We start from the raw sequence: 12908 nt of genomic DNA on the forward strand, positions 1-12908 counted from the left end.
CGTGGGCCAGGTGCAGCCCAATCGCCTTCTAAATCCAGCCCGTGGACGGTCCAGGAATCAGCGTGTTTTTACATGAGTAGAATGTGTCCTTTTATTTAAAATGCATCTCTGGGTTATTTGTGTGGCCTGCCTGGTGTTTTTACATGAGTACAATGTGTCCTTTTATTTAAAATACATCTCTGGGTTATTTGTGGGGCATAGGAATTCGTTCATCCCCCCCAAAAAAAAATATATAGTCCAGCCCACCACATGGTCTGAGGGAGGGTGGACCGGCCCACGGCTGTAAAAGGTTGCTGACCCCTGGGCTAGCATGAAGAGAACAAAGTACCATGTCATTTTGTACTAAGGAAATTGCAAAGGTTTAAATAGCTATACAAAGAAATGGTCTTTATATATATATTTATATACAGGTATATATATCCCTGTGGGGTGAGCTCCCGCTCTGTCCCATCTTCTGCCAATCTAGCCGTTCAAAAGCACACCACTGCAAGTAGATAAAATGGTTCCACTGTGGTAGGAAGGTAAAACGGTGTTTCTGTGCACTCTGGTTTCTATCACGGTGTTCTGTTGCGCCAGAAGCGGTTTAGTCATGCTGGCCACATGACTCGGAAAGCTGTCTGTGGACAAACACCGTCTCCCTCGGCCTGAAGCGAGATAAGCGCCACAACCCCTTAATCGCCTTTGACTGGACTTAACCATCCAGGGGTCCTTTACCTTTTTACCTATAAATATAATGCTTTATATTATAACTTGTCCTTTTTTATTTACATAACAGGAGATGTATTGTTGAGTATAAACAATGTTGATCTGACTCATCTTAACTACAGTGAAGCAGTCTCTGCACTGAAATCAAATGCAGCACTGCATACAGTGACATTGAAAGCCTTGGAAATTGTGGTAACGGAAAAGACACCTGAATTTACTGAGGCACCAGATACCAGGGAAAGTGGGTTTAGTTGGGCTAGCTGGGCTCCTCTCTGGATCATGTGGCTTGGATTGCCTAGGTAAGTCTTTCTGCTTGATGTCACTGTGGGAAATTTTCCCAATAATGCTATGTCAGTTACATTTTGAGATGATCTATTCTGGTTAAAATATTGTAAATGAAAGTATCACTTGCTTTTATCAATTAGTCTTTCCTATGAAACTAAAGCACATAAGAAAACCGAAGCTTTCAGTACTCCCAGTTGTGCCTTTGGAAAGTGATGCTTGAAAGTATTTTTAAATTGTAAAATGTACTCAGAAATCAGTGACTAAGAGATTGAACCAAAAGTTGTTTCACTATGGTTTGGCCTGGTGTCTGAATTAACAAACCATGGTTAGGGTCATTGCCCTTTTTCCCAGAAACTGCAGGTGAGAGTAAATTTATAAAATTTAGAGCACAGAATACAAAGGAAGACAAACAAGTCAGCCCATCCCCCATTCAAGGAATTCAACTGATGTAAAGCAAACCACCTCTCTTTGCTCATTTAAATAGTCCTTAAATATCCATTTTCTTACCATGGCTTTGGGAGGCTAATTTGTGTTGCCAAGTGCTGGCTTTTTTAAATACACTAGGTGGGCTATTTTGTTGGTACACTCAAATCAGTTTATTTCAGCTTTAAGCTCATAGCAAGACAAGACAAAAAATGCAGGAACAGCAATTACACTCACACAATTGAATTTAAAAGGAAATTGGCGACAATAAAATTATTGGCAATAAAAGATTTAATAAATATACAGAAATAATGTGCATGTTAAATAATGTGCATGATTGTTGGTACACTGACTTACCTATTCGTGGGATGGAATTGGATATTGCTTTTAACTGGTTTAACAATTGAAGTTTAGGGATTTATATTTGTTTGTAGCTGCAAACATGTTTGAGTGGCTTCTTTGCTAAAAAAAAGTCTAAAAGCCTTTTAAATATGTCTTTTTAAAAAGTTATTAAAATAAACCATATTTTCCTACCTCTCTAATGTTTTGGTTTGAGTTCTAACCTATGTTTACCAGTGATTAGAAATCATATCTTGATTGAACTGAGCCACTCTGTCTTAGAAGGCAGAATCAACATCAAGTTGATGTGGCCTTTGTGGCTTCAGGCTATAAAATATACTCCAGGAAGATGCTGCCAGATGCAAAGACAAAAGTGAGTTTCCAATCAAAGACTCCTGCATCAAGTTCTCTCTCCTTTGTCCATAATATGTGATGCTGCTTCATTGTAGAGTGGGGCTTCGAAAATACACGGCATAGTTGCAGCATGTGGAAGAGCTAGTGGAGGCATGATTCACAGAAGAGGAATGGAGTGAAGTGTTGGGTGGCATTAGAGCGAGTGACTGTAGAGAGTGTTGATTTGGAAACAATAGCCAGCCTCTCTTTGACTGTTGATTTGAGGACTGTTTATGCCTTTTCTATCTTAGAAGGCATAAACAGCAAGCAAGTTGTTCATAGGGTGTGGGGGCAAGGCTTTCAACCCATTTTGAAGGAATCACCAATAATTATTTTTTGGTAGTTCCAAAATGTTTAGAAAAAATGCCCTTTCCTTTTGGATTGGCCCCAACGTTTTTACAATATTTTTGAAAATCTTATTTGGAGAAAAGAGTGGACAAGTTATTTCCAACCAAGGTCACAATTAAGCATTTTACAGGCATAGCACTGCATAACATAGTTTTCAAAGCTAGAGCAGGCTTCCTGGATGTGTGTTCCTTTCTCACCTCCTTTCTAGCTATTAACCATAGCTTCATGTGACATGGGCACTGACACAAATTATAGTGCTCTTATAAACCAGTGACTGTAGCTGTTGTTTGAGATGTGTTTGCAAACCATTACACTCAGGCATCACTTTCCAAACACAATGTGTTGCCAGTCAATTGTTTGTTGTGTGAGCATTCACATAGCAAGCTGACTATTTCCATTATTCCCCATGGGAACATTTCTAATCCATGATTTGTCTGTTCTGCCTCCCTCCCTCCCTCCCTCCCTCCCTGGTTTCTGCATGAAATGGCTGCTGCCAACCAGCACAATTAAGGAAGTGGACAAAGTCCAACTTTTTGGATATCTGAATCAGCTGTTTGTGTAGTGAGGTTTGGGTATAATTCTTTGTGTTCAGATAACTGAGATTTCAGATGAGCATTCCGATAGTGGGACCTGCATGTATTATGACGGAACTAAGGTATGGGGAAATTGCTTCAAAAGAGGGGAGGAGGGAGCATTTGTTTAGAAAGCAGAGTTTGTAGGTCAGTGTTACATCTTCACTTGTCACATTATATTGTGATGGTGAAAGGGATCCAAAATTTATTCTCAAATACCGGGAATTTTGTAACTTTGGAGGGCATTTTAATTCTGAGAATCCACCCCAGCCTGTATTGTTACACATATACTATATATATTTGAAGTCTAGTACAAAACGCCATTTCAAAAAAAAAAAGGTCCTGATTTGGGTGTTTGATCAAGGTGGCCTTTTCCAACATCGTATTTGCTTTCGATAAAAGAACGTGCATGCTGAATGCAGTCTTTGTTTCTGGTGCATGATCCACCAGAAACCAGATATTGATTCTCAAGCAGCAGTGCTGCTACTGACAATGATCTCATAATTGTATTGATTTCAAGGAATGCTCAAATGTAGCACAGACTTGGCATTTCCTGCTTAGCTTCCTCTAACACTAGATGGGGTGAAGCCAGGAATGCCATAACGGTGAAAGTTAATACAGTCTCCACATAAAAAACGAAAGTGGGAATTCTGTATGGAAGCCAAATAGTGCTGTTTTCTATTTCAGTCACCTCCATTGCTGTCAAGATATTATCTTGCATAAAAGCAACTCTGAGAGCTGGGGATTCAGCATAGTTGGTGGGTTTGAAGAAAACAAAGGGAACCAGCCATTCTTCATTAAAACCATTGTGCCTGGAACACCTGCTTTCTGGGACAGAAGACTGAAGTATGTACATACACTGTTGTTTCTATTACTTTTGCATTCTTTATGAAATCTCTGATGTTGCAATGTAATGACTCTTTTTGATCAAACTACTGGCCCAGTTAATCAGATTCAGATGGGTTTTTCATAAGAGTGGCTGGTGAGGGCATTTTATGCCATAACAGCTGTTGCAGAAACACAGAAATTACCAATTTTTAGCAGAGAAATAAATCTCTCTGAGGGTTGGTAACTGTTGGGTTCCTGTTGTTGTTGTTCAGTCGTGTCTGACTCCTCGTGACCCCATGGACCAGAGCATGCCAGGCACGCCTATCCTTCACTGCCTCTCGCAGTTTGGCCAAACTCATGTTAGTAGCTCATGTGTTCCTGTACTGCGTTGAATTATCTAATTTCTCCCTAATTACTTGCCTGTAACGAAGGCTGCTTAGAGGTATGGACAGATTTCTGAATTATGCAGTGGGACAGCCACCTCACAATGGGCAAGTTCTTTGGGCTCATGGACATTTTTAATTATTTAGAAAGGTTAACTAGCAAGTCTGTCATTTTTTGCTAAGCAATGTACTTGATGTTTTAACACAATCAGTGCAGACCAATTGCTGCTGTAGCAATAGGAACATATATCAAGAGCATTACTAACAGTACTTTTGCCTTTTTTTTGACTAGATGTGGAGATGAAATTGTGGCTGTAAATGGAGTGTCTGCCATGGGAATGAGCAATGCTGAATTGATTCCCATGCTGAAGGAACAACGGAATAAAGTGACTCTTACTGTGGTGTCCTGGCCTGGAAGCCTTGTGTAAGACGTAAACTCGGTATAATTTTGGGACTACTTTGGTGCCAGATTTCAAGGCTTTGAGTGATGAACCAACCAAAGAAACAGTGAACTGATTTAAGATGGATTTTTTCAAGGCTGTCACCTGGAATCCTATTCCTATGCCAAAGGCAAACTGCTTATTTTATTTTTCACCTAGCTTCCTGGCAGATAGAAGTCATGCTTCAGTGATCAATTAATATTTTTGTTTTGTTATTATTGGAAGTTGAACATATGAAATCTAAGCTACAGCCAGTTTCTCCTCAACTCACATTTTATTCCTCCGATAAACTGCTTTGGAGTTTGTTTTTACAATCAAGGGGTATATAAATTTTATGAAATAAAAATAATATATACAGGTATATATGCGTACAAGAGAAACCTGTAAAAAAAGGTTTTCATGATTACTCCTGGTAAATTCAATAAACACTGGCTAATATTTAACTTTATTAGCTTTGAAGATGTTGATAAATAAATCCTGCAAGTCATCATTAAGGTCTGCCTTACCATAACTATTGTCCCCTTTTCATGCTTGGTGGAAAGGATATGTGAATGCCATCATTTGGGTAAGAATCACAAGATGTTCTTCCTCCTTTTTTCTGCTCTGCTGTGCCTTGTTGAACTTGAGACCATTTGCAATGTAAAGCTTGTCTCTGAGCATTTGTGTTTTCTGTGTGAGGATGTGATGCACTAGTGTGATGCCTACTGCACCAGCCTTCTTCTGCTTGAAGACAGGATCTTTATTGCTGATGAAAATGAGCTGAAGGACCAATGGACTAATGTTCCTATTGATGCTTTAGCAACTAGAGATCTCTCAACATTTGTTTGTGTAACTGCTGCTTGTTGCAATTCATGCGCTGGGTGGCAAGTTGCATCTCATTCCCACTATCTCTCTGAAAGAGTTGGGGATTGGCATCTAAAGCCAGTGATGGGAAAATTCTGCAACTTGAAGAAAGTTGAATGGATGGCACCTGTTCCAAGAACTGAGACTGTGTGCAAAGACTGAATGTAAGAGAAGTCTGACAGTACTTTAAGTGAACAAATCATAGAACCAAAATAAATGTAATGGCAGCAGACCCATGTGCAGAATTGGGCCTGCTGCAGAAGTGTAAAATATTGTACAGGTACCTGTATGTGTAAATTTAAACCACAACCACCCATTCTCACAACATGCTTTTTTAAAAAAAAAATATAGCCATGCTTATACTTCCAGTCACATAACTAGCAGGGCCAAAATGGCTTAAAAATGATAATAATATGGAGGGAAATGTATGGTTGCTGGAAACCATGCAGATCTATCTAGAAATGCTCTGTTTTAAATTTTCTCCTCTGCATCCCTCACTCCCAGTTGTGCCCTTGTGGAAGGGGAGACAAATAGCTGTTTGGCAATTTTGTGTAGCTTGGGGGACAAACCCTATCAAAGCCTGTCCATTCCACTATTGTCCTTTTCCCACCCCACAATGTGATGATTTTTAAAATGGCATTACTGCTTTCAGTATTGGGGCTCTCCTGCTTCAATGTTTCTTTAGTGTTTAAGATCCAAGTAGGAAGGGACATTGGAAGCAGCATTCTACCAAGTCAGAACATTGGTCCATCTGGCTTATTATTGTCTACACTGACTGGCAGCAGTTCCCCAGGGTTTCAGGGAGGAGTCGCTCCCAAACATGAAATGCTGGGATTGAATTTGGAGCCTTCTGCCTGCAAGGCAGATGCTCTAGCACTAAGCCGTGGCCCTTCCCTGCAATTCCCTGGCCCTTTTTCGCCAGAGGCCTGCTGTTAATAGTTGGATGGCATGTAGAAATTGCTGGGCCAGATAGTTGATACAGAAGTGTGGCATCTGCAGGTAAAATTCAACTACGCAGTTACCAAGTACACCTTGTGGGGTGGGTGGGAATGAAACCCTTAATGTTGACAGGACTGTGGATTTCAATCTTAGTAAAGATATAGTCTTCTTCCCTAGGCAACCACAGTTCCAAGCTGGTCTCCAAGTGTAGGCTCTGTCTCTCACAGCTACAATAAACCTACCATTAAAATTATGGACTGGTCATTTCTTCGTAAGAAAGCAAAGGGGCAAATTTAGCAGGGGATCAAATACTTCCCCCCTCACTGTATTCCATGATTCTACTAGCTTGATTGTAAACTAGATACAGTAAGTTTGAGGAAAATTCCATAGAGATGGCAGTGTGGGGGTGCTCCTTTGTTGTTCTAAGATTGTGATTTGCTTAATGTGAGTCTCTGCCCCTGTGAAAACTGCTTGCTTTACCTGCTTACTATAGGGCAAGTGTAATGCTTAAAATAACTTTTGGTCCAGCATTTCTGTATACTAGTAACTTGTATAAAATGCAGGTTGAAATCAGACTAACAACTGTGTGAAATACAAGTTCAGTGGTCAACTTTCAGGAGGAGCAGTCCATCAAATCTACATGTTTTAAGAATCCAAAAGGACCCAAGGAATGATTCAAATTGCCATCTCTGATTTAAATGTCTTCATTGCCTCATTTGGGTGTTGCAAGCTGTTGCAACTGCCATGTGTGAGAGGACATTGATCTAACAGGGCATGCGATTTTCATGTAGGTGAGGTGTACCTGCAAGTCACACCATCAATACTGAGTGTTAATGCCTCTGTGTAAATGTGGTTTTAAAAGGAATCACCATTTACATCTCCTTGCAAGGCGTAATTACAGAATCCACAAGACCCAAGGAGGAAGCCAGGAGTAATATTTGTCTCTTGCAATGACTGTAGAGAGGAAATTGTATGCTTTTTCCAAATGAAGGGTATGTGCTGCCTCAGCAGCAAATTTCACTGTAATGCCTCAGCAGCACTATTTCACTAGTTGTCTTATTTCAAGGTGCCTTTAACAATCACCAGTAAATCTACATTGTTTTGCACCAAAGAGATTATGGTACGTTGTTAACAACTCTGTTATTATTTTGATGCATTTATAAATTATTCTGAAGTTATTGAAGCTGTTTTGATATGTTATTCTGATCATATTGGCTCTCCTAGCATGCAGCAACCCTACAACTAGCTTCTAGCTTTTAGAAGCCAAACTAAGCTAGCTGTCAGCAGCTTATTGTGATAATTTAGTCATAATACTTTCCTTTTTTTGGACAAAGCTATATGTGGCTGTTACTGTTCTAAAAAAAATAAAAGTCAATGATTTGCCAAGTATTGTCCTATACTCTAAATGCATTAGTTTGCATGGAAGCTATCTCCTATAAGAAGCCATGGGATCTCACATGTAGGTAAATAACTGCTTTTTTTGCTGCTGTTTTTCTCTTTCCAAAAATCTGTGAATGTGGTCTGCTTTCACAAAGGGGAAGCTTGTGCCCATGTTTGGTTGCTATTCATTTCAGCCGTTTAATTTCTCAGAGAGAAAAAATAGCTAAAGACAATCTGGCTGTAAAAGTGTCACTATTGTTTTTGGACCACAGATTTGCTCCTTCGAGGAATCCTGTCCATTTCTCTCCAGTACACCTTCCTCATGCCTTCTTTTGTTGTGCTTGTGATGCCTTTGGCTTACACCTTCTTTGCTCTCATGCTGCTTACTAGGATTGGATAAAAATACAAGAAGAATTAATGCTTTGCTCCTTATCATAGAAATACAACTGAATCCTTGGTGGCTTTTAAGCAAAACTCTAAACTTATCTGTCAGATTTTCTAATACTGTACTGCCAACCCAACATCTCAATGCAAGAGATGTTGGTTTTTTTTACTCTGTATTACTTTTTCACTATAATAGAGTTAAAAAATGGAGAGGCAGATGATTGGATGCAAATCAGTGTTATGCATCAGCTCTGGACTACAGCCATCCTTGTACAGAAAAACTGGTCTTGGAGCTCTAACATCAAGAGGCCTTTTCCACATGCTGGGAAAATGTTCCAGTAGGAACCTGAAACACATGGTATTTCAGGAAAATCAATGCAGAAGAGACTGACATAACAGTGATCAGTGAATTTCTACCTCAAGGGGGAAACTGATGGGAATGCAACACACTCTTATCACAGCTGTGGGGCTCTCACAACCATTGCTGCACCTGAATGATGCAGTAGCAGTCAGGTATGCTCCACATACCTGCTGCACATCTTTGTATTCCCAAGGCTAGGCTACAGATAACAACCTCTATGGGACTGTCCTCTAGTGCCTGGAAACTTCAGCTAGTGCAGGAAGGAGACTGAATATATATATATATATATATATATATATATATATATATATATATATATATATATATTCAAATCAGTATGAATCAGACTGGAACACAGTTTAACCCTACATAATTTAATGCTCCTTGTCCTTATCCCAGCTAGAAGCTCCAACCTACCATTGGGAAAAGCCTTACCACCATGACTTGTGTTTGCCTGCTTCCTCTTTGTTTCTCTGCCTTTGCTCCCGATGATAGTCTTCTTGCTCTCTACTGTGATAGACCCACACAAAATCATAATTACATTCTTGGCTATAGTAACGATCCCTTTCATCATCACTGAAATGAAAGAATGAGGAATAGTGACTTAGAGAAGAAAAAAAGGGTTTCAAACACTGTTCTCTCAGTTTCATAAATAGGTCACAATATTTACCTACTGGAACCTCATCATAAACTCAGTTGTTTCAAGAAATGTAAACACTTGGAAAGTTGATCACAAACCATGTGAAAACACCAGAACCCACAATTTTTTAAATTGTTCCATTGTTTTAACAGGTATGGGAATGATAGGAAGGGTATACAAAAAGAGCTCCTGCCCCAGCCCTCCCCCCAAACATGGATGGCCAATGGCTGAACCAAGTCAGAACAAACCTAAGTCAGGTCAGGAAAGGTGAAGCCAAGGAGGTCTTCCAGAAACGTCCATGCAAGCCTTGCAGGCAAAGCCTATTCCTTTACAGAAGCATATTCAATAAAATTTGTCTATAAACATTCAATTTAAACCAAATTTGATATTATAGTTTTCATTCTAACATGAAATTCCCAGTTACAGGTAGGTAGCCATGTTGGTCTGCCATAGTCAAAACAAAATACGAAAGCTCATACTAAGAACAAACTTAGTTGGTCTCTAAATTACTACTGGAAGGAATTTTTTATTTTATGAAATCCCCAGATAGTGACCTCTAATGTTTTACTATCATAAGTTTAGCCACTGCCAAGAGAACTAGGCATAAGTCTTTGGGTGTTAAAACCTCAGTGTCCATTTCTGGAATATACAGCAGGGCGATTCTGGGGCTGGGAGTCAATGATTGATTTGATAACCAACAAATATATTTAATTATTTTGGTCTAAAATGACCTCTGGGCAGGTCAACCACATGTGGCGGAGAGATCCAGCCATCCCTCCTGCACCTATTACAGCCTTTGTCCATTATTCTAAATAATTGTAGACAGAAATGCCAGATTGGAACACAGTTTACCCCTACATAATTTAATGTTCCTTGGCCTGATCCCAGCTAGAAGCTCCAACCTACCATTGGGAAAAGCCTTACCACTATGGTTTGTGTTTGCCTGCTTCCTCTTTGTCTCTGTGCCTTTGCTCCCAATGATGATATTCTCGCTCCCAACTATTATCTCTACTGTGATAGTCCTGCCTTAAAATCTGGTTCTTTTTCTGCATTTCTAGTTCTTCCTTGTGGAACCTAAGCAAAAAAATCAAAAATCAAACCAATAGCATAATACAGCCTTTGTTAGCCAAGGCACAAAAAAAAATTGAAGTTGGAAGCTTGCTTTGTTTATATAACCAAAGATGGTGGTTACCTGCAGGGAAGCTTTCACCAATCTGGAGACTCTCCAAATGGTTTGGAGTACAGCTCCCATCAGCCTCTGTTGCTGTCCAACAACATCTGGAGGACCTTCAGAATGTGTTTAAGAGTCAAAAGTAACCACACACAAACACACACACACACACACACACACACAGAGAGAGAGAGAGAGAGAGAGAGAGAGAGAGGAGAGAGAGAGAGAGAGAGAGAGAGAGAATGCAGCAACTCACCATTCCAGATGTTGCTGCATGAGTCACTGATCTGAGCATGCCTGTAATTGAACTCCCCTCCCTGCAATGACCATTTAACAATTGCAAAGCCTTCTCAAGGTGTGTTGTAGGGAGAGAATCTGCATTGGGAAAGAGATAGGGATAGAAAGAGCACTTAACCATTCTCCTTCCAATTATTTTTTTAGCATGAAATTCTCTCCAAGCTGCTTTTACCAAGTGGCTACTACACCATGTACGAAAACTTGTCCTGGCAGCTGAAATGAATTTCTACATATACTGGTTGACTGACTGAGGAAGTGACTAGAAGCAAGCTCTGCAATAGTTTTTTGCTGTTTGAGGTTAATAATAATAATAATAATGATAATAATAAATTTTTATTTATACCCCTCCCTTCCCAGTTCAGAAACCCAGGCTCAGGGCAGTTAACAGCAAATTTAAAACACTTAATTGTAATACAACATAAAAGCAGCATAAAATACAGTATAAAAGCATGAATAACAATAAAGTTCAAAGTTCAAAAATCAATTTTTAGGGAAATCCATCCAATAAACATATAGTCACCAGGGCTACTTAGTCCTACTTAGGCCAGCGAGGAGGCCAGGGGAGAATTAGCTGTGGGGTCCCAGAGCGGGTAATCTTCATAAAACAGGGAGGGGGGAAGAGAAGGGAAAATAAAAGATCAAGCTGAGTTCAAATTAAAGGCCAGGTGGAATAGTTCTGTCTTACAGGCCTGGTGGAAGGAGGTTAAGTCTTGTAGGGCCCTAGTCTCATGGGACAGAGCATTCCACCAGGTCGGAGCCATCACTGAAAAGGCCCTGGTCTTGGTGGAGGATAATCTGACTTTCTTAGGGCCCGGGACCTCTAAACTATGGTCCTCTGCAGGGCATACTCTGCAGGTTACCATCATTTGTATGTGTGTGTGTGTGTGTGTGTGTGTACACACACACACACACACACACACACACACACATTTATTTACAGAATTGTGTCACAATGGATTTTTTAAATTTAAGATTAATAAAATTAAAACATTTCATTTAAATGAATGTGTGTGTACACACACACACAGAGAGAGAGAGAGAGCGCTCAAGTGTACTTGACTTATTCATATATGCACGTGTGTGTGTGTGTGTATCTTCAAGTAATATTAATAATAATAATTTTATTATTTATACCCCGCCCATCTGTAAGCGACTCTGGGCAGCTTACAGCATATATCAAAGCATACTAAAACATCAAACATTAAAAACTTCCCGATAGAAGGCTGCCTTAAAATGTCTTCTAAAAGTCACATCGTTGTTTATTTCCTTGACATCTGATGGGAGGATGTTCCACAGGAAGTGTGCCACTACTGAGAAGACCCATCTGCCTGGTTCCCTGTAACCTCACTTCTCGCAGTGAGGGAACCGCCAGAAGGCCCTTGGAGATGGACCTCAGTGTCTGTGCTGAACGATGGGGGTGGAGATGCTCCTTCAGGTATACTGAGCGGAGGTCATTTAGGGCTTTAAAGGGCAGCACCAACTCTTTGAATTGTGTTCAGAAACGCATTGGGAGCCAACAAAGATCCTTTAAGGACCGGTGTTATATGGTCCCGGTGGCCATTCCCAGTCACCAGTCTAGCTGCCGCATTCTGGATTAGTTGTAGTTTCCAAGTCACCTTCAGAGGTAGCCCCACATAAAGTGCATTGTAGTAGTCCAAGCGGGAGATAACCAGAGCATGCACCACTCTGATGAGACAGCCTGCAGGCAAGCAGGTGGAGCTGGACACAGAATTGACCTGCACCTCCATGGACAGCTGTGAGTCCAAAATGACTCTTAGGCTCCGCACCTGGTCACTCAAGGGCACAGTTACCCTGTTCAGAACCAGGATGTCCCCCACACCAGCCCACCCCCTGTCCCCCCCAAACAGTACTTCTGTCTTGTCAGGACTCAACCTCAATCTGTTAGCCGTTGTCCATCCTCCAACCGCCTCCAGTACACCTGAGTTCCACCTCTTACCTTGATCTGGTTTTCAGCACTGACAGGGGCAGAAGACTTCAAGCCAAGTTGAAACCAGTGCTGTTTTTCACAATAGGCTTTCCATGTTTCCTCATTGAATCCATAATTGAAGTAATCAGAAAGGTCAACACCTGGGAGGGAATGAATGAATGAATGAGGCAGGTTCCATATACCTAGTAGAACGAGATGGCAGAATCCCGAGGTGGGAAAATGCGTCATC

The 12908-nt window shown here is 40.5% G+C and overlaps 1 protein-coding gene and 1 long non-coding RNA gene across 2 annotated transcripts in view; one reads left to right on the forward strand and one right to left on the reverse strand.

Annotated features, from left to right (window-relative positions):
- Nucleotides 1–4869, forward strand: part of LOC117040073 (ligand of Numb protein X 2-like) — a 39794-nt gene extending 34925 nt beyond the window's left edge. The window contains exons 8-10 of the mRNA XM_033137618.1: nucleotides 776–1004; nucleotides 3753–3911; nucleotides 4569–4869. Coding sequence (XP_032993509.1) covers nucleotides 776–1004; nucleotides 3753–3911; nucleotides 4569–4704 — 524 coding nt within the window. The 3' untranslated portion in view covers nucleotides 4705–4869. The remainder of the gene's footprint in view (nucleotides 1–775; nucleotides 1005–3752; nucleotides 3912–4568) is intronic.
- Nucleotides 4870–7876: 3007 nt separating this feature from the next.
- On the reverse strand, nucleotides 7877–9649 carry LOC117040191. The gene is made up of 2 exons (XR_004425825.1): nucleotides 9512–9649; nucleotides 7877–8264 (listed from the first exon to the last, which is right to left on the reverse strand). It is a non-coding gene; the product is annotated as an uncharacterized LOC117040191 (long non-coding RNA).
- Nucleotides 9650–12908: the final 3259 nt, after the last annotated feature.

The sequence above is a fragment of the Lacerta agilis genome, chromosome Z, assembly GCF_009819535.1.
Source record: "Lacerta agilis isolate rLacAgi1 chromosome Z, rLacAgi1.pri, whole genome shotgun sequence".
Taxonomy (NCBI): domain Eukaryota; kingdom Metazoa; phylum Chordata; class Lepidosauria; order Squamata; family Lacertidae; genus Lacerta; species Lacerta agilis.